This window comes from Panthera uncia, chromosome B1 (genome assembly GCF_023721935.1).
Source record: "Panthera uncia isolate 11264 chromosome B1, Puncia_PCG_1.0, whole genome shotgun sequence".
In the NCBI taxonomy this organism is placed as follows: Eukaryota; Metazoa; Chordata; class Mammalia; order Carnivora; family Felidae; genus Panthera; species Panthera uncia.
In genome coordinates, this window is record NC_064811.1 from 173007436 (window position 1) to 173030440 (window position 23005).

The window sequence follows — 23005 nt, forward strand, 5'->3', positions numbered from 1 at the left end:
TTGGTTTCCATTTGCAGAGAATGTCTTTTTCATCTCACTTTGAGTCTCTGTGTGTCTTTAGATCTTAAGTGAGTCTCTTGTAGACAGCATATACATGGGTCTTGTTTTCATCTTGTTTTGTTTTATCCTTTCAGCCACCCTATGTCTTTTGATTGGAGCATTCAGTCCATTTATATTTGAAGTAGTAATTGGTAGGTATGTACTCATTGCCATTTAATTTGTTGTTTTCTTTTTTGTTTTTGTTCTGTTTTTCTTCTTTTTTGGCTTTCTTCCCTTGTGATCATACTTTTCCTTAGTGTTTTGTTTTCCTTTCTCTTTATTTTTTAGTGTATCTCTTATAGGTATTTGGCTTGTGTTTATCATGAGGTTCATACATAGCATCCTATGTATATAGTGGTCTATCGATGTTGATGGTCGTGTAAATTCAGATATGTTCTAAAAGCCCTACATTTTTACTGCCCCACCCCCCACGTTTTGTTTTTCATGTCATATTTTATATCTTATTTTTTTGTGTTCTTCGACCAATTATTGTAGGTGTAGATGATTTTATTACTTTTGTCTTTTAGCCATCACACTATATAGGTGGTTGATCTACTACCTTCACTATATGTTTACCTTTACCACTAAAATGCCTTCTTTCATAATTTTCTTCTAGTTATGGCCTTTTTATTTATAGAAGTCCCTTTAACATTTCTTATAAGGTTGGTTGGTTGTTGAACTCCTTTAACTTTTGCTTGTACGGGAAACTCTTCTCTTTCCTTCACGTCTGAGTGATAATCTTGCTGGGTAGAGTAAGTTCTTGGTTTCAGGTTTTTTACTGTCATTGCTTTGAATATGTCGTACCATTCTCTTCTGGCCTTTGAATTTTTGTCTGACAAATCAACTTCTAGTCTTAGAGGGGTTCTGTAGGTTGTAAATAGTTGTTTTTGATTTTAAGAATCACTCTTCCTCTTGGGGTGCCTGGGTGGCTTAGTTGGTTAAACATCTGACTCTTGATTTCAGCTCAGGTCATGATCTCATGGTTTGTGAGATCGAGCCCCGCTTTGGGTTTTATGCTGACAGTGCAGAACCTGCTTGGGATTCTCTCTCTCTGCCCCTCCCCTGCTTATGCTCTCTCTCTCAAAATAAATAAACCTAAAAAAAAAAAAAATCAACTTTTTAAATTGTTGATAATTGTATTCTCTCTCTCAAAATAAATAAACCTAAAAAAAAATCAACTTTTTAAATTGTTGATAATTGTATTCTCTCTCTCAAAATAAATAAACCTAAAAAAAAATCAACTTTTTAAATTGTTGATAATTGTATTCTAGTGTATCTTGGCATAGATCTTTTTTGGTATAGGTCTCTTTTGTTCATCTTATTGGGGACTTTCTGTATTTCCTGGACTTGGATGTCTGTTTCCTTTGCCAGGTCAGAGGAGTTTCCAGCCATTTTTTTTTTTAAGTAGGTTTCTTTCCTTTTTCTCTTCTCCTTCTGGGATCCCTATAATTTGAATATTAGTATGCTTGATGTTGTCCCAGAGGTCCCTTAAACTATCCTCATTTTTAAAAACTGTCTTTTTTCTTTTTGCTGTTCTGATTGGGTGATTTCCACTACCCTGTCTTACAAATCACTGATCCATTTTTTCTGTGTCATTTGATCTGCAGTTGATTCCCTGTACTATATTTTTCATTTCAGTTATTGTATTCTTCAGCTCTGATTTTTCAGCTCTCTTTTTAAATTTTCTCTTTGTTGAAGTTCTCACCGTGTTCACCTGTTTTTCTCCTGAGTTTAGTGAGCATTTTTATGACCATTACTTTGAACTTTTTATCTGAACTATTTTTCAAAGCATTTTATGTCATGAATAATTTATATAAATAAGAATGAAGGGATGGTGTAAAACAACTTTATTGGAAATTTTTATAAGATTTTAACATAGCAAACTTCTGTATCAAGTGTATTTTGGCAAACACATCAGAAAGATGAAAGAATACTATTATACGTCTTTTTAGGAAAGTGAAATGGCAAAGGTTCATATCACATAGTATTGTACAGTGAATTCCTTCTTGTTGAAAAACTAACTGAAGGAAAATACCTTATATATTTAAGCCCTTAGCAATATGTCAATCATTGATTCTTAAGCTTGAGGTGGTTCATCTGTGGTATTGTTGTCCAAAGACTCACAGGTTTAGATTTTATTTCTATAATGAATTTCACCATCATCAGAGTCTAGAGTGAGTGCTACTATCAGGCTTTCTGTATTCTTGTTCTCATTCATTAATAATGGTGAAGTATTTTCCGTCAGTTTTCTTGTCATTGCTCTAAGGAGCAGAAAATAAAAAATTCTGAACTGTCAAATATTTAATGAAAGCTAAAAGACAGCAAAGACCACTCTGTAGTCTTTATATCTTCTGAAAGATAATGCAATAGTTTGGCAGTGCAATAACACAAATTGAATCACACTTCTAAGTGATAGAATTTCACTGTTTCACTATTATATCACACTTGTAGGTGATATAACCTTTCTTTCCTTTTTTAAAAAAAACTTTTAACTATTTATTTAGAATGTTTATTTATTTATTTATTGAGAGGGGGAGAGAAAGCTGGGGAGGGCAGAGGGGGGGCGGGGAGAGAGAAACCCAAGCAGGCTCCATGCTGTCAGCAAAGAGCCCAATGTGGGGCTCAAAACCATGAACCATGAGATGATGAGCTGAAATCAAGAGTCAGACACTTAAACTGACTGAGCCAGTCAGGTGCCCCACTATTTTAGCTTTTTAAAGCATAATTGGAAATTGCTAATGGTAAATAAGTGGCAAAATATTTTAAAGTAGAGGGAAAGTAAGAACACTAAGATCACACAGTTTTTCTTAGATTAATAAAAGGCTCCAGTGGACCTACATTAAATTGCAACATAGGTTGGATATTTTCAAAAATAAGGTTTCTTTTTGTACTTTGGAAATCTCTAAGAATAAAACTCTTGAAATATCAATACATAAAAGTAGTGAGAATTGCTCATTGAAAGAAATTTGAGAATTAAAATTGGGTGTAGTAGACCCTAATGGTATACTGAAGGTTAAAAGAAATAGGAGTCCTGGGGCACCTGGGTGGCTCAGTCAGTTAAGTGTCCAACTCTTGGTTTTGGCTCAGGTCATGATCTCACGGTCATGGTTTCAAGCATTGCATTGGGGTGCATGCTGACAGCGCTGAGCCTGCTTAGGGTTCTCTCTCCTCTCTCTTTGCCCCTCCCTGGTGCACACGTGCTCGTGCGCGCGCTCTCTCTCTCTCTCTCTCTCTCTCTCTGTCAAATAGACTTAAAAGGACTACTACTTTTTTTTTTTTATTAAAAAAAATATTTTTTTGGGGGGAGGTAATTTGGAAGTTAACTGAAAAAAATTTTTTTTTTGTCTTTTAAGGCTTTGGGGGACCAGATACTATTTGTAAATCGTCCTGATAAAAAGAAAATTCTTTTCTTCAATGATAAGAGCTGTCAGTTTTCTGTGGATGAAGGTGAGCCTTTCTGTTTAGTTTTCAAATATTACAAATACAGGGTGACAAATTTATATTTATAATCCTATTATAGGTGTGCCTGGGTGGCTCAGTCAGTTAAGCGTCCTACTTCTGCTCAGGTCATGATCTCATTGTTCATGAGTTCGAGCCCCATGTCCGTCTCTGTTGTGAGAGCTCAGAGCCTGGAGCCTGTGATTCTGTGTCTCCTCTCTCTGCCCTTCCCCCGCTCCTTGCTCTCTCTCTTTCTCAAAAGTAACATTATAATCCTATGTTAACAAATTTTGTAGTAGTGCTTTTTTAGTCTTATCTTTTAGAACACAACTAATCTTCTAACATATTGTTTCTGAGAATGCAATTTGAAATATGGAATTTGAAAGATTTTAGGTTATTTGTACTTGTAATCATATAGTAGGTTAGATATTTTATGCTTATATGTCAGCTGTACCAGTTTATTTCTTTATTTCCATTATTTTACAAATACTACATATCTTGATAGGAAAGCTTGATGCAGGATGGGAAAAAGAACAAAATTCTGTTGGTGACTAATATTAAGTAATTTATGAGCTGATTATCAGATTGGATAGGGAAGATGACTTTTTTCTCTGACTCTTGTAGAGTCAGGTGCTAATAAGCTTATGGTGAATCTTATACTAAATGTGTGGGTGCCTGTGCTTGGATTTTAATTAAAAATACTTCATTAATACTTGTCAGGTAAAATAGTTAAACAAGGGTTTAGTCATGGGAAATCTATACCTATACAAGTAGAAATTCTCACTTAGGGACACTGGGTGTCTCAGTCAGTTAAGCGACTAACTTCAGCTCAGGTCATAATCTCGCAGTTTGTGATTTGGAGCCCCACGTTGGGCTCTGTGCTGACAGCTCAGAACCCGGAGCCTGCTTCGGATTCTGTGTCTCCTGTCTCTCTTTGACCCTCCCCTGCTTGTGCTCTGTTTCTCTCTCAAAAATAAATAAATAAATAAAAATTCTCATTTAAACAAGTGTGAGACTGTACTGTAAATTTGTATTAATTTTGAACTAAAAAGGCAAGAAAAGAATTAAACACCATTTTAATTATAAAATTTGAAAAGTAATACAAACTTACACCAGAATATCTTAACATTATAGAATTACATAAAATAAAAAAGTAATATTAAATTCCAAATAGTGAAACTATTGTTATGCATGCCTGGTAGTCCTAGTGACTTTCGTTTATTGTATTAAATAAAAGAGTTTCTATTGAAGGAATAATTTTGTATAAAAATGCACATATAATTCTTGTCCCTTTAGTAGCCCATACATGTCTTATGATTTTGTAATTTTTGCAATAGCTCTTAAGTTTTTCTTTTATTTGTTATCTGGCTGCAGATGTTAGGCTTGTGGTGCTTGTAGATAGGAGTTCAGTCAACCTGAAGTTACGCAGATGACCATGATTTGTTTTAGGAAGTAGAATGTTGTGTTTTGTTGGAAAATCGTGATTGAGAGTACCTTATATATAGTTGGTTCTCAATAAATGTTTTTTACTGTAAATAAAAAATTTCAAAGCATTCCAGTTATTCTGTATTGCACTTTCTAATAAATAAAGTAAGCTTTCTGTGTGTCAATAAGGTAGTATTGACCTTCTATACACTGTAGTGATACTCATTTAAGAAAGTTTGGCTTAGCAGTTTTCATATTGCTTGAGTTGCTTTTTGAAAACTTTTATAAATGTCATACTGATTTGACACTTTGAAAAAACATAGCGGTGGACTTGATCCTTAAGATATTTACAAGTTTAAAAAAAATAGCTGATTCCTTTATTCTTTGGCATAGCTAATCCATTTGAAAGCAATTTGCAGTATTAAAAAAAATCACAAGTATCACGTGTTCCAATAGGAAGATCTTACAATGAAAAGCAGATACATTTTTCCTTTCACTAAGTGGAGGCCCTTTCATTTGTGGCCATATTTAACTGGATTTACTTAAAATTTTTTTGTTTTTAGTGTTTGTTTATTTTGAGAGAGAGACAGAGTGTGAGTTGGGGAGGAGCAGAGAGAGAGAGAGGGAGATACAGAATCTGAAGCAGGCTTCAGGCTCTGAGCTATCAGCACAGAGCCCAGTGAGGGGCTCGAACTCACAAACCGTGAGATTGTGACCTGAGCTGAAGTCGGACGCTTACCAACTGAGCCACCCAGGCGCCCCTAACTGGATTTATTTTAATTCTTTGTGTGGTTTTCCCCTTATAATATGCTTATATTTTTATTTCTTGATTTTTCAGCTTGAAGTTTTCTTATCATGTTGATGATTCCACCTGCTGTCTCTCTTCTTCACCTTCTAATATAGTATAGCACTAGTTTAGTTCCCCCTACCATTTTTCTTGATACCTTTATCAATCAAAATAATTGAACGTTCTCTGGGAATTTTTAGTATTCTGCTCTGCAGATGGCAGCATGGTGTAGCATATCTGCTCTGTTATGTAGATGTGTAATTTGAGGCAAATGTTGAGGTTGCAGTAGCTCGCTAAGAATAATAGCATGGACCTCTAGGTTTTCTTGGTAAAATTTCATTGGAGAAATTTTAGGAGTATACTTAATTTCCGCTGTAATCCTCACACTAAACATTATACCAAGCCATTATTTTCTGTCCCCTGTTGCGATTTTTCTGTGGATATCACTGTTTTAACTTTGCTCAGCCTTTTCCTGTTTGCGTTATCTTTTTCTAAAGTTCTATCTATCCTTTAATATTATCCCTATTTTCATTTGCTGTTTTATATGGCCTTTGTTGGCTTAAACTCTTCCCATCTCCTTATTACTTGGTTTATAAGGACAAGATGAGGATTTTCACTTTTTTTACCCAGATTATAAAAGTAACCATTATATGCTTGTTTGTAAAATCATACGCATTTAGAAGTAAGTTGTGTAAATTGTTTGATGTTTATTTTTCTAATTTTCTAATTTGCTTTTTCTCTGTTGGAGATATTCTATAATGCCATATGGTTATTTAGTGTTCCATTATATAAGTGTACCTGATAAATGGATTTTTAAGTATTTAATAATGCTGCAGCAAATATTCTTACACACCTTACATGCTGGATATGTGTATGTATTTTTTATGTTATGAAATAGCTGTATATATCTGGAGATATTGGGAAGGTAAATTGACAGATTATGCATCTATTAAGATCTTTGTTGTTTCTGACTTACTTAATATATGTTGAAATATATTACTAGATTTCCTAATAGTGAACTGTCCTTACACTCCTAGAATAACCCTTTTTTTATGTTCTATATTTCTGGATTCTTTTCCTGTATATTAAGGATTTTTGCTTCAGTATTCAGTGTTCTCTTTTTTGTTTACTTTCTCAGGATTTGTTTTGTGTGTGATGCTGGATACATCCAAACAGAAGTACTGTTTTTCCTTCCTTCCATCATTCCTGTCCTTTTCCTTCCCTTTCCCATTCTTTCCTTGTGAGAATATTCAATTCCTTGAAGATTTGAACACGAAAACTCATGCATGCATGTGTCTGGCTGTGGCTGCTTTGATAGCATTCTTCATATCTTCTTTGGTTACGTCCTTCATAAAGTTTCCTACCTTGTGAATTTTTGGCAATGTGTTCTTTCCTAAAATCACTTTTAATTTTCAAATTTAATAGCATATGCTTTTGCAGAGTGTGGCCCTAGAACGTGTTTAATTTTTTTGTGTAATTTTCCCTTTTTATTGCTAACTTTTTGTATTTGGGCATTCTCCCTTATTTCTGTATTATGCTGTTGGTTTATCTATTTTACTTTTGTTGTTGTGTTTTTGTTTTAAGGGAAAATACAATCAGATCACCTTTTACATACTAAATTTTGATTGATTACTTCATATGAGCAGTGACTGAGCAAACATTAAAATCTGCCATTGCCTTTTGGTTGTTAATTTTGCCAGTACTTCCTGTATGTTTTCCTGCAGAGTTTTTAGCTTATAAACATTCTTGACAATCCTAGTTTAAGGACTGTATCCATAAACATTATAAAGCATCCCCTCTTGGTTGTAGTTCATATTTTTTTTTTACTTTAAAGTCTGACTTTATCTCATTATTCTTTTAATCCCTTGCCCTTTTTTTTGACTGATATATTTTTGCCCATTTTTTTGTACCCTGTCTTTTGTTTATATATTTCCTTTGTAGTTGACATACAGTCGTTTTTAACCTTTTGAAATGTCATTTTATATTTATTATCTTTAATACGTGATATATTCGCCCCATTATTTGTTTGGAAATTATATAATTTGGGGGGGGGGCTCTTTTGTGTATATAAAGTGATTCTCTTTATATCTCTAAGTAATTTGCTTAAACTTATTGGTATCATTTTATCAACTTCGTTCTTTTGTTTTTATTTTCTGATTGACACTTTCTGAGATTTGGTAATGGTCTATTATAGTGTATTCATGAATTCATTTATTCAACAAATATTTACTGATGTCCTATTATATGCCCCAGTCATTTTGTTAAATATAGGGATACAGTAGTGAACAAGGTAGACCATTCTCTGCCTTTGTGGGGTTTATATTCTAAAGGATAAAGTAGACAATACAAAAAATAAAAATGATTACAGATTGTATCAAATTCTAGGAAAGAGACAAATGTATTATGTGCAAGCCAGTAAAGCCATGGGGGATAGAGCTCAGAGAAGACCGCCATGGATGGAGGAGCCATGGAATGAGGTGGAGCCAGCCTTGCAAAGTACCAGAATGGTGCCCATGTGTGTGCTGTTGTGGGGGAAGTGGGGTTCAAGCAGAGAATAGTGAAGGCAAAGGTTGTAGTAAAGACTTTGATTTTTTTTCCCAGACTAGTGGTTTTTAATCCTTTATTCATCAGATTCAATGGGCCTTGAGTAACAAATACTTTGTAACATCTTCTTTGCTCTTATAAAATGAAATTTCAAGATGATACAACCTACTTTTAGACATAATTTCTTAGAAGTCAGTATAATACTGGGATGCCTGGCTGGCTCAGTCGGTAGAGCATGTGACTCTTAACCTCAGGGTTGTGAGCCCCACATTGGGCATAGAACTTCTTTAAAAAGCAAAACAAAACAAAAAACTATAATACCCTAACTGTAACAGAAAGGAGAAATAAAAGGAATTGATTTATATTTTACAAAAAATTTATTTCAATATTTTTAATATTGAATCTGTTCAAGCATATATTAGAATATAAAAAGAATATAAATAATATAGTTGTTGACCTTTATGTGTAGAGTCACTATGGGATGCGATGGCTACAGATGGACCAGTACAAGTGTCATGATGCAATAGCAACCTATATACCATGATCAGTGTTTTCCTTAAGTGGTAAAGAACTCTTGGCAAAGGTCTGCAAAATACAAAGTGAAGTTTTTCTGTGACTTGCAAAGGTTAATCATACTGTATTCTCTGTATAATATATCTTGTATGTTGCTAGGAAATCGTGTATATTAAACCACTATAAAAAGTACTTTATATATGTATATAGAATTTGGTTGTAGGCTCAGTTTGTTATCATAAACTGATGTTTTTCATTAATCTTTATACTTTCTTTTTTTTTTTTTTTTTAATTTTTTTTCAACGTTTTTTATTTATTTTTGGGACAGAGAGAGACAGAGCATGAACGGGGGAGGGGCAGAGAGAGAGGGAGACACAGAATCGGAAACAGGCTCCAGGCTCCGAGCCATCAGCCCAGAGCCTGACGCGGGGCTCGAACTCACAGACCGCGAGATCGTGACCTGGCTGAAGTCGGACGCTTAACCGACTGCGCCACCCAGGCGCCCCTAATCTTTATACTTTCAAAGAAGGATGGCTGGAGGAAGAAAGGTTTTTCAACAGTGGCAGTATTGATATTTGGAGCTGAGTGATCTTTTTTTTTTTGGTGTTAGGATTGTTATTCTGTATTGTAGATGTTTTGTAGAATCCCTGGCTGCTTTAGATGTCACTGCCATACCTTTCCTTACAGCGCGACGACTAAAAATGTACCCAGATATTACCAAATGTTCCCCCAGGAGGCAAAACTACTTGGGTTGAGAATTCTGTTGAAGGTACGATTTATGTTTATAAAATAGACAACAGTTAATTAAGATACGTTGTCTTCAAGCTTCTTTTCATGAATTTTTTGATTCAGCACATTCACTGATACAACGGATGTCCAAGTGAATAAGGTTTCTGTTCGTGAGCTCACCTAAGACAGAGGGAAGATTGACATAGGAACTCATATAGTAGCTCTTGCATACTGTCATTGTGATGTTCATACAGTGGTGTAGAGACCCTGGGGGAACTTCCTAGGAACTTCAGAGGTGAGACAGTGTTCTTTTAGTTGAAATTGTCAGTATGGCATAAATCACTAATTTAAAAAAAACCTGAGTCTTTGCTAATGGTATAAACAGAAGGCCCCCTGAAAATTGATGCATATCGTAATATTTATCTTCCTTGCTCTTTTTTCATATTTTACTCAAAATGGTTTGTCCTGATTGTATTGATGAAGATTTTTGTTTTAGCCCAGTAGGTGGCAGTCATAGCTAGAGATGAAATCTTGAATGATGACGCTTTCAGTCATGCTTAAGATTACCCTTCATTTTATCTGTAAATAGAAGCAAATGTCCTAAAATGAGATGTAGCAAACAAGTAAGGAGAGAGTTTATTTGTAGTAATTTAAAAAAATCAAATAGGTAAGTGAACGCAGTGTAGCTGAACTTAGGTATATGTCTTATTTCACAAAAGCATTTCCTTATATCAGGATCGTATTCATTTAGAGGCAGTATAAATGCAGTGGTTAAGAGGATGGTTTGAGTAGTTAACTGTTGGTTTATATCTTAGCTTTGCTCCTTGTTTGCTTAGACAAGATACTTCTGAGATTCCTTATCTATAAAATAGGAGTAACGGTATCTGTCTTGTCCTTATGATAATTAAATGAGTTAATATGAAAGTTCTTAGAGCTTGGAACAGAGCCTGGCGCATAGTAAGAATAGTAGTAACAGTAATATTAGCTATTATTAGTAGAATTAGAAATACCAAATAGTACCAAAATATTAGGTGTTTAAATCTTACCTGATTATTTATTCACATTTCCTTAGCTCTCTGGCTGATTGACTAAGTGGATCTGTAGTTTTGTGTTTTGTTACATAGCAGAGAGCCAGAGCCAGTTTAGCAGTCTGAAGCCACATTTGTGCTGATCTTTTGCGGAAACATAACGTTAATTGGTGTTCCTGGTGACAAGTCCAGTGACAACGCTGATTTTTCTTTCATTGCTGCTATTTTCTTTTCTACCTGGAAGCTTAAACAATTTAAACTTTATCCTTCCAATATAGGACTTCTCTCAGAAACTCTCTTCCTAGAGCTCTGGTGCTGTTTTATTTAGTTCATTATTTTTTAATGGCTATATAGTATTCCATTTTATGGATGTGCTTTAAAACAGTTTTTCCGATGCTCCACAGATGGAAATTTAATTTTTGTTTTCCTATATGCTATTATAAATAATGCTTAATACTTACACATAAATATATGTGCACTTGCCTCATTATTTCCATATTGTAGTTTTCTTGAAATAGAATTGTGAGATCAGAAGGTAAGCGATATTTAAAAAATTTTCTTTCCCTTAAAAAAATTTTTTTTAATGTTTATTTTTAAGAGAGAGAGAGAGAGACACACACACACACATGCAGAATCCAAAGCAGGCGCTAGGCTCCAGGCTGACAGCACAGAGCCTGATGCAGAACTCTAACCCACCAACTGTGAGATCATGACCTGAGCCAAAGTCAGACACTCAACTGACTGAGCCACCCAGACACCCCTAAAAAATTTTCAATACTTTGCCTAATGCCTTTTGTAAAGTTTGCACCAATATTTTGGGACCAAATTACCCCTTCACAGCAGTATATGGAAAAGTATCCATTTCTTTACCCTCACCAGTACCAGATGTTTTTAGTTGTCTTTGCCAGGCTCATAGAAAATAAAGATTATCTTGAATGTATTTTTCTTGCAATGACTTTATAAAATTAAGAAAAACAAGATTATTTCTCTTTGTACCTCTGTCAGCTATACATTTTCTGTCCCCCCCCCCCCCATACATTAAAATGTAATTAAATTTCGGATCCTGTGGAATCCTGCCTCTAAAATTTGGCCCTGCTTTCCAGTGTTCATCTTAAGTATTTGTGCAGCTGTGATACATTTATATAGTACATGTAATACTTAAATACTGCAACAGGACTAAGCTAAGGAAAGGCAGGGATTAATGTAGAAATGTTTTATTGAAAAATAACAAAGACATTGAAGAGTTTTTTTATTCAGGGATTTTCCTCTGAAAATAGCTCAAGCATCACTTTTCTAGCAAAAGAAAGTAGTTAAATTTTGTTTTAATGTACTTTCAATTCCATTGTGCCATTAAAATTTATATTGTATATTCTTTTTGGTGGTACATTAATATATATATTAGCTTTCTAGACCATTGCTGTTCCTTTTAATAGGTATTATTACCTGTGTAATTGTGTCTGAAGAGGCCTGAAGTATATGAGCTCTGTACAAATCAAGGTAGAACATCGCAGTAGTTTGTCTTTCAAAGAACTGAACCTTTATGATGCTGGTAACATAGATGCTTGGTAAAAAGTGAATTGACTGAAATTTACCATTGAGTAAAAGAGGTTTTTCTCATCTACACTTTTATTCTCTTTATCTTTTTTCTTCTACAAGAGAAAAGTATACAGTTTAATTGTTATCCATTTATATTCTGTAATACTCTAAATAAATGAATACAATTTTTACACATTGGTAGCTAGAATTTAACAAGTTATGGGTTAAAATGCCTGAACTACTTTGTGGGTGGCATACTTCCTTCAGCAGTTGTGGTAAATTAGACATATAAAATTCTGGTTTGGTATAGATTTTAAAACAGTATTGTGTGCTTTCTTGGAATTAGAGTGATGTTTTTATTGTTGACTTGGAAGTCTGACCTGAAGCTGTTTTCTCTCACATAATCCTGTAGCGAGCACAGCTAGTTGCATTAATCACATTGTTCATTGCAGAAAAAGTGGATAGTTGGGGACTTCTGGTTTCTACTTAAAATGGAGAAAGCTGGTCAAAGCACTGTTCCACCCCTATAGCAATAATAATAAGCCCTAGACAACTGCAGATTTATACCCGAATCCATCAGAGAGCTGAGGTTCCAGGGCAACCACTTAACCTGAAATCTAAGGAAAGATGGGTACCTCCAAGAAAAGAAGGGATGCAAACACTTGTTTACCTGAGACAGATACAGAATGAACACCAATCAGAAGAATTCAGTTAAACATTTTAATGAATTGCTGCTGGCTTAAATTGGACTGGTGGGAAGATGTAGAATCCTTGGGGGCCGTGAACGCATGGGAATTCACAGCTACTTGCAGGCTCTTTTCCACAGACTTCACTGGATGCTAACAAATGATCGAGCCTGGTGGGGGGCGGGGCGTAGATGCTTCAGGAAAGACATGAAGCCCTGTCTTAGTTCTTCCTGCCTCTCTACTGTGTGACCAAAGCCTTAAACTGTGGTTTGAATAGAGCAGAAAGAAAACCTTCCACCCCTAAGGAAGGCGCAGGAATATGTCCTGGGCCCAGAACTTTAGCAGAGAGGGATGGGCAGGAACATCGAGAAGGCCACAGGCCAGCTACCTAGAACATAGTACTTGGCTACGACCAAGGCTTAATCAGAATTTCAGAGAGCTACCACCCCGTACCAGGCTAAGAGTTGTAGAGTAATGGATAACAGTGGAATTCTGTGAGAGTTGCAAGAGCTTGGAGGCAGACAGACCATAATGAGATACAGCCTAAACAGAAGACCTAGAACTGCAGATTGAGTAGACGTTGAGAAAAACTTTGGCAAACAAGCCTCTACCCTAAACACAAGGTGTGACTAGAGCAGTTTGAAGCCTGTGGTGCGTTATGGGTATTTATAGCAGCAACAGATTCCAAACCAAGCTCATGTTCTGACAATAGAATGACTCTACCTTGACGCATTAAAGGCCTAGCAGAAGCAAGGTCATGGTCCTATCCAGACACGAAAACTAGTTGTCTCAGTCTCACATTTCCTACAGAAGATACCCTGTTTTCATTACACACACACACACACACACACACACACACACACACACACACACATATATAAAATAAAAAGAAGGAGAGGAATACAGTATTGAGACAGGGAATTAAACTTCTTAGGACACAAGTACTAGAAATTGTTAGACATGGAATTTAAGATAACTATGATTTATATGTTAAGGCCTCTGGTGTTGAAAAGGCAGGCAATGTGTACAGTCAGGTAGGATATTGGAGCGCCTGGGTCGGTTATGTGTCCGACTTTGGCTCAGGTCATGATCTCGCAGTCCATGGGTTTGAGCCCCGTGTCAGGCTCTGTGCTGACAGCTGAGAGCCTGGAGCCTGCTTTGGATTCTGTGTCTCCCCCTTTCTCTGCCCCTTCCCCACTCATGCTCTCTCTCTCTCCATCTCTCAAAAATGAATAAACGTTAAAAAAAAATAAAAAAAGATGAAGTAGGATATTTCAAAGAGGCATGATAAGAAAATCAAATGAAAAGTTTAGAAGTGAAAAACACAGTAACAGACAAAAGAACTCATCAGTAAATTTGGCATAACCAAAGGAAGAATCTGTAAACTTGAACATAGACCCATATGAATTATCTAAACTAAAATACAAACAGAAAACTGAAAAAACAGAACACCCATTAGCTATGAGATAATATCAAGTGGTCTGAATATGTAATTTAAATCTCAGAAGGAAAATAGGACAAAAGAAATAATGGCCAAGGATTTTGAAAAACTAATGATAGACACCAAAGATTGAAGAAGCTCAGAGAATTTAAGGAAGATAATCCCCCAAAACAAATGACAGAAAAACAGCCAGACATTTATATTCAAACTGCTGAAAGTTGAAGATGATGACAAAATACTGATGGGAGTTAGAGGAGGAAGCTCTTTACAGAGGAAAGAATTGTCATTTGAATCTATGGAAACCTGAAGACAATGCAATCACATCTCTAAAGAATCAAAAGGGAAAAAAATTTCAACCTAGAATTCTGTACCCAGCAGAAAGTCTGTCCATGTATTTGTTTGTTTGTTTGTTTAAAAATGTTTTATTTTTGAGAGCGTGTCAAGAGTGTGAGCGGGGGTGTGGGGGGTGGTGGGGGAGCAGAGAGAGAAGGAGACAGAGAGTCTGAAGCTAGCTCCAGGCTCTGAGCTGTCAGCACAGAGCCTGACGCAGGGCTTGAACTCACAAGCTGTGAGATCATGACCTGACCCAAAGTCTGACGCTTAACCGACTGAGCCCCCCAGGCACCCAAAAACAGTCTTTTAAAAATGAAGGAGAGGGGCACCTGGGTGGCTCAGTCGGTTAAGCGCCGACTTCGGCTCAGGTCATGATCTCACGGTTCGTGAGTTCGAGCCCCGCGTCGGGCTCTGTGCTGCCAGCTCAGAGCCTGGAGCCTGTTTCAGATTCTGTGTCTCCCTCTCTCTGACCCTCCCCTGTTCATGCTCTGTCTCTCCCTGTCTCAAAAATAAAATAAAGTGTTAAAAAAAAAAAATTAAAAAAAAAAAAATGAAGGAGAACTGGTCTCTCAGAGTAATATTCTGTCAGTATCACAGAAACTGAGATAAGTCATTGTCATTAGACCTGCATTAACATATAATAATGATTTCTGGTAAGGAAATTACTTTTAAATTACATTTAAAAATGTCTAATAAAAATTCATTCTTGGGGTGCCTGGGTGGCTCAGTCAGTTAAGCATTCAACTGCAGCTCAGGTCACAATCTCACAGTTCATGAGTTCAAGCCCTGCGTTAGGCTCTGTGTGGACAGCTCAGAGCCTAGAGCCTACTTTGGATTCTGTGTCTCCCTCTCTCTCTGCCGGTCCCCTGCTTGTGCTCTCTTTCACTCAAAAATAAACATTTAAAAAAAAATTAAAAATATTTTAGTAATTGCTTTGAAAGATAGCTGACTATAAAGCAAAAGTAATAGAAATCTATTTTATGTTTACAGCAAATAAAAAAGTAAAGGTTATGACAGCTCAAAGGTCAGAGGGAAGACTATTATAACATCTTTACATTACATGTGAACTGGTATAATTTACTTGTAGCTACACTGGGATTAATTAGACATGTATTATAAATCTTAGGACAACCACTAAAACCATTGTTTTCAAAAAATAAGTAACCGCAGTTAAAAATACTGTATTGTACATTTGAAAGTTAAGAGAGTAGATCTTAAAAGTTGTCATCACAAGGGAAAAAATTGTGTGGTGATGGGTGTTTAATTACTGTGGCAGTCATTTTGCACATAACAAATCATTGTGTTTTATACCTAAGCTTAATACAGTTTTAAGTGTCAGTTAAGTACTCAATAAAAAAATGCATGGATAAGGTGCTAATAGCAGATATAAAATGTAATCAGAAAAAATACATTCAGTTAATCTACATGAACACAGAAACAGAAGGAAAAAACAAGGAGTACACGGAACAAATAGAAACAGTAAGGTGATAGATTTTATTCCAACCATATTAATAATTATGTTAAATGTAAATCATGTAAATATACGAATTAAGACAGATTTCCATCTGTTTAAACGTCCAAAATCATCTAACATACTTTTCACTGTTAAACTGTTCAAACATAATTAAGGCAGATGTAAATTGTCTACAGATGATAATTAAGACAGATTTTGAGATTAGATACAAAAGCAAGACCCTGGTATATGCTGTCTATAAGAAACTCACTTTAAATATAAAGACATGGGTTAAAAGTAAAAAGATGTACTGGTGCAGCCACTGTGGAAAACAGTATGGATGTTCCTCAGAAAGTTAAAAATAGAAATCAGAAAAGACCCCAAATAGCCAAAGCAATCTTGAAAAAGAAAACCAAAGCAGGAGGCATCACAATCCCAGACTTCAAGCTATACTACAAAGCTGTAATCATCAAGACAGTGGTACTGGCACAAGAACAGACACTCAGATCAATGGAACAGAATAGAGAACCCAGAAATGGACCCACAAACGTATGGCCAACTCATCTTTGACAAAGCAGGAAAGAGTATCCAATGGAATAAAGACAGTCTCTTCAGTAAGTGGTGCTGGGAAAACTGGACAGCGACATGCAGAAGAATGAACCTGGGCCACTTTCTTACACTATACACAAAAATAAACTCAAAACGGATGAAAGACCTAAATGTGAGACAGGAAGCCATCAAAATTCTTGAGGAGAAAGCAGGCAAAAACCTCTTTGATCTTGGCCGCAGCAACTTCTTACTCAACACGTCTCCTGAGGCAAGGGAAGCAAAAGCAAAAATGAACTACTGGGACCTCATCAAAATAAAAAGCTTCTGCACAATGAAGGAAACAATCATCAAAACTAAAAGGCAACCAACAGAATGGGAGAAGATTTGCAAATGACATATCAGATAAAGGGTTACTATCCAAAATCTATAAAGAACTTATCAAACTCAACAGCCAAATAACAACCCAGTGAAGAAGTGGGCAAAAGACACAAATAGATACTTCTCCAAAGAAGACATCCACATGGCAAACAGACACATGAAAAAATGCTCCACAGCACTCATCATCAGGGAAATACAAATCAAAACCACAATGAGATACCACCTCACACCTGTCAGAATGGCTAAAATTAACAACTCAGGCAAGGACAGATGTTGGTGAGGATGCAGAGAAAGAGGGTATCTTTTCACTGCTGGTGGGAATGCAAGCTGGTGCAGCCACTCTGGAAAACAGTATGGAGGTTCCTCAAAAAGCTAGAAATAGAACTACCCTACGACCCAGCAATTGCAGTACTAGGTATTTATCCAAGGGATACAGGTGTGCTCTTTCGAAGGGACACCAGCACCCCCATGTTTATAGCAGCACTATCAACAATAGCCAAAGTATGGAAAGAGCCCAAATGTCCATCGATGGATGAATGGATAAAGAAGAAGTGGTGTATATATACAATGGAGTATTACTTGGCAATCAAACAGAATGAAATCTTGCCATTTGCAACTATGTGGATGGAACTGGAGAGTATTCTGCTCAGTGAAATTAGAGAAAGACAGAAATCATATGACTCCACTTATATGAGGACTTTAAGAGACAAAACAGATGAACAGAAGGGAAGGGAAACAAAAATAATATAAAAACAGGGAGGGGGACAAAACAGAAGAGATGCATAAATATGGAGAACAAACTGAGGGTTACTGAAGGGGTTGTGGGAGGGGGAATGAGCTAAATGGGTAAGGGGCACTAAGGAATCTACTCCTGAAATCATTGTTGCACTATATGCTAATTTGGATGTAAATTTTAAAAAATAAAAGAAAGTTAGAACTGTTCTACCATTCAGTTGCACTAGTGGGTGTTTACCCAAAGAGTACAAGAACACTAACTCAAAGGGAAACCTGCACCCCTGTGTTTATAGTAGCATTATTTACAACAGCCAAGATATGGAAGCATCCCAAGTGTCTGTTGATTGATGAATGGATAAAGAAGATGTGGTGTAACCCGGGCTGCTCTAGCCCAGGGTGGCCTATGGATGGCTAGCCTGGCCACAGCTCCAGTTTCTGGGCCAGCTGACCATGCTGGGCAAGCACCAGCACTTCCAGGAACCCAAAGTTGATTACTGCAGAAAATATGTCCTATTTGGCTCAACATTGTCTTTTGGGCCCTGGGATCTCTGTTCCTGGCCATTGGCTTATGGGCCTGGGGTGAGAAGGGAGTTCTTTCCACAATCTCCATGTTGACAGACCTGGGAGTCCTCCACCCCATGTGGCTGTTTGTAGTGGTTGGAGGTGTCGTGTTGGCACTGGACTTTGCTGGCTGCATTGGGGCTCTCTGGGAGAACACTTAACCCCTCAAGGTTTTCTCCTTGTTTCTCAGCCTTGTCTTCTTCCTGGAGCTGCAGAAAGGATCCGAGCCTTCATACTCAATGACTGGATTTAAGACCAGTTCAATTTCTTCCATCAACAATAATGTCAAGGATTGTCAGGATGACATTGACCTCCAGAACCTCATTGACTTTGTTCAGGAATATTGGTTTTGCTGTGAAGCCTGAGGGCCTAATGGTTGTAACCTCAGTATCTATTTCAACTGCCCCAACTTGAACCTGTGCCAGGAGCACTGTGGGGTACCCTTCTGCTTTGTCAGGGACCCAGTAGATGTCCTCAACACCCGGTGTGACTACGATTGCTGGCTCAAACTAGGGCTGGAGCAGCAGGACTCCATCCACACCAAAGGCTGCATGGGCCAGTTTGAGAAGTGGCTGCAGGACAACCTGATCATTGTTGCTAGGGTCTTTGTGGGCATTGCCCTCCTCCAGATCTCTGGTATCTTCCTGGCCCAGAACCTTGTGAATGAGATCAAGGAGTCAAAGGCCAACTGGTGAGGCTGTGACACTGGGTATGGCCACCCTACTTGCCTACCCAGGGATCACCCCCTGCCACTGTGCCTGTGATGGGCAAGGCTGCAGGTGCTTCTGCTTGGACCTGAGCTTCATATGGAGCTTGAGTGTGGGTGTATTGTGTGCTCATGAGGGAAGCTGTGTGCCTCTGCCTGGGCTGCCTGTCCTGGAGCTGTACGCATGGAGGGTAGGTGTGTTTGTGTGAATGTGCACAGTGAGCCACCATCTCGACTGCTGTTGGGTGGTGGGCTCTCAAGGAGACTGGGAAAGGCATAGCTTAAGAGGGTGCAGGCCAGGTGGGGTGGGAGGGGTCTGCCGTGGCCCCACCCAGGCCGGTACACATTTCTGTGCATATGACTCTCTAGGGCAGGCTATGGCTTGCTGTTGCCTGGGACACAGCCTCACACAGCTTCAGAGCTGTCTTCTCTACTGGCTGTGACCATGACCCTGCCAGGAGCCCACTTTGGCCTTAGTGTCTCAGACTCCAAAATGTGTCCAAAATTTTTCTCTCCCTGCTTTCAGGATCAAACATGATGATGGCTACAATGGCTACAGACTACTCAAATAAACAAAACCTTGAACTGTCCCCCCCCCCCCCCCCCCACCCAAAGATGTAATATACTTGTGTGTGTCACACACGCAATATGCAATATTATTCAACCATAAAAAAGAATGAAATCTTTTTAACAACATGGATGGAGCTGGAGAGTATAATGCTAAGCTAAATAAGTAAAAGGAAGACAAGTACCGTATGATTTCACTTGTGGAATTTAAGAAACAAGACAAATGAGCAAAGGGCGTTGGGGGGGTGGGGGGAGACAAATTAAGAAACACAGTTATTGACAACAAACTGATGTTTACCAGAGGGGAGGTAGGGTGGTGGGATGGCTTAAATAGGTGATGGGGCTTAAGGGGTGCACTTGTCATGATGACTACCAGGTGATGTATGGAATTGTTGAATCACTGTATTGTACACCTGAAACTAATATAACACTGCATGTTAAGAAAAATAAACTTGTGGAGCACCTGAGTGGCTCACTTGTTAAGTATCTCTTGATTTTGGTGCAGGTCATAATCTTGCAGTTGTGAGATTGAGCCTTCCATTGGGCTCCATGCTGCGTGGAGCCTGCTTGGGATTCTCTCTCTGCCTCTCCCCCAATTGCGCATGTGCGCACTCTCTCAAAAATAAACTAAAAAAACTCAAAAAACTTGTACACATAAAATTCTCTCTTCCTTGAAAAAAGTAAAAGATATAAAATGATAGGCCATGCAAATACTAATCAAAGGAAAGCTAGAATCAAAGTAGACTTGAGAGCGAATTACCAAGGATAAAGAGGAATATTATGTAACGATTAAGGATTTAATTATCCAAGAATAAGTCCTAAATAAATACCTAACAACAGAGCTTCCAAAGCTACAAATAGATAAAACTGAAAGGAGAAAGACAAATTCACAGTTAAGATTGAAGTCCACAACACTTCTCAGTAATTAAACAATGGCAAATTAGTATGGATATGAGTCTTAACACTATCAACCAACTTGACCTAATTGACATTTATGAACAGACTATCCAATAAACAGTAGAATACATACACTTTCCAGTGCACTTGAGATAGTCACCAAAACAGATGGTATTCTGAGCCACAAAACCTTAATGAACTTAAAAGAACTGAAAACATACAAAGGATGTGCTTGGACCATTATGGAATTATACTGGAAATTAGGGATATATTTGGAAATTCTCCAAACTATTTGGACATTAAATAACACGTTGAAATAATTCATGGTTCAAGGAGGAAATCACAAGGAAAGCGGAAAAAAATGTTGAAATAAATGAAAGAATATCAAAATTCTAGGCTGCAGCTACCACAGTGGTTAAAGGGAAATATAAAGCATTAAATGCTTATGCTAAAAAAGAATATTACTTTGGGGCACCTGGATAGCTCAGCCGGTCGAGCATCCAACTCTTGGTTTTGGCTCAAGTCATGATCTTGTGTTTCATGGGTTTGAGCCCCATGTCTGTCTTCACAGCTGGCAGTGCAGAGGCTGCTTGGGATTCTCTCTCTGTCCCTCCCCTACTTGCGCTCTGTCTCTTTAAAAGTAAACTAAAAAAAAAAAAAAAAAAAAAAAAAAAAAAATTACTTTGTATGGATATACCACATTCATTTATCCTTTCCTCTGCTGATGGACCGTTGAATTGTTTCTACTTTTTGGCTTTTATGAATAATGCTACTATGAACATTTGTGTCCCAAGTTTTTGTGTGGACTTGTTTTCATTTCTCTTAAATCTATACCTAGGAGTGGGATGTGGTAATTCTTTAACTTTTTGAAGAATTGCCAGGCTGCTTTTGCAGAGTTGGCCACATCACTTTATATTCACACCACCAATGTTTGGGGGTTCCAGCTTCCCCACATCCATGCCAACACTTTGATTTTAGCTATCTTTCTGGTGTGAAATGAGTGGTATCTTATTGTGGTTTTGATTTACATTTCCCTAGTGACTAATGGTGTTGAGCATCTTTTCATGTGCTTAGTGGTCATTTATTTCTTTTTGAAAAATGTTTATTCAAATTCTTTGTCCATTTTAAAGGTTAGGTGGTTTTTAAAAATTTTTTTCTTTATAGAGCTCTTTATTCTGGATACAAGTCTCTAATAAGATACATGCTTTCTGAATATTTTCGTCCATTCTGTGGGTTGTCTTTTCACTTCCTTGATAGTGTCCTTTGAGGTATAAAAGTTTTTAATTTGGATGAAGTATAGTTTATCTGTTTGTCTTTTGTTGCTTGTGCTTTTGGCGTCCTAAGAAAACACTGCCTAATCACAAAGATGTATGCTCCTGTTTTTATTTCTAAGGGTTACAGTTTTAATTCTTACATTTAGGTCTTGGATGATTTGAATTAATTTTTGCATAATGTGTAGTGTGGTTCCAAAGATATTCTTTGGAAAGTTAAATGTTTATTACTACGTTGTAATATATATTATGGTGGGACTCAGCCATCCTACTCTTAGATTTTTACCCACATTCACTCAAAATCCATATGCATTTATAAATATCAACTCTATTCTTAAGTGCCCAAACCTGGAAATAGCTCAGATGGCCTTCAACTGTCCCTTAATTGCCTCCAAGTGTGGTACATGCTTGCAGTGGAATACAGCTCAGCAACAAAAAGGAACAAAGGTATTGAGATGCCCAGTAGTGTGGATAAATCTCAGTGTCATGCTTAGGGAAGGAAGTCAGAATTCAAAAGGCTACATATTGTCTTATTGTAGTTATATGACACGTTTATGATATTCTTGGGAAATAAAACTATAGGAACAGATAATCGTGGTTGCCAGGGGCTTAGGGTGGGTAGACGGGTTGACTTTGGAGCACAGGGATGTTTTTTGCACTCATGGAATTAATTGTTCTATATTGTTTCTGTTATGGTGTTCACATGACTTGTATGTTTGCTAAAACTTCAGGAACTGTACACCAAAACGTGTAAATTTTGTTCTATATAAATTATACCTTAATAAAAGGAAGATTAAAAAGTAGTTACTCAAAAGTATGTTTCCCTTTGAGGGTGGTGTTTCTCTCATCGCAAAGCAGTTTTCAGAGTTACCTCAAGGCTTCTTTTCTTTGCTGTTTGCGCTGGTGTCACTTTACCCTGAGTAAAAAGTGCCATTGTTCAGGGTTGCATTTGTGTAGGATCACTAAGAACATGAAATACTGCCAAGTTTTTTTCATCCTTCCCAACCACAGTCTGCCTTTTCTGCCCGGTCGCACTGCCACACAAACCGTGTGTATTCTTTACAGATGTCCAGCATGTAACACCATGTTAGTGACAGTTCTCAACAAGTATTTGTTGGAGTGCTGAGAAGGGAATATTAATTGTTTGTATAACCTCATCTGCTTAAATTATACTTTAAAAAATGCTTATTTTGAGAGAGATAGCATGCACACATGCACACGTGTGAGAGCAGGAGGAAGGCAGAGAGAAAGAAAGAGGATCCCAAGCAGGCTGTGCGCTGTCAGTGCAGCATCCGATTCGGGGCTCCATCTTACGAACCCTGAAATCATGACCTGAGCCGAGATCAAGAGTTGGACTCTGACTGACTGAGCCACCCATGCGCCCTTTAA

General features: G+C 37.3%; 1 protein-coding gene and 1 pseudogene across 4 annotated transcripts in view; both read left to right on the forward strand.

The window, feature by feature from the left end:
- The window catches only part of GTF2E2 (general transcription factor IIE subunit 2), an 80493-nt gene that overhangs the window by 50772 nt on the left and 6716 nt on the right, over window positions 1-23005 (forward strand). For 3 of the 4 annotated variants that reach the window (XM_049632510.1, XM_049632508.1, XM_049632509.1), the window contains exon 6: window positions 3393-3486. In XM_049632510.1, coding sequence (XP_049488467.1) covers window positions 3393-3486 — 94 coding nt within the window. Of the gene's footprint in view, window positions 1-3392; window positions 3487-9433; window positions 14845-23005 lie in introns of those variants that run through there. The other variant, XM_049632511.1, reaches the window with a different exon arrangement.
- LOC125923871 (tetraspanin-17-like) lies at window positions 14896-19915 on the forward strand (annotated as a pseudogene).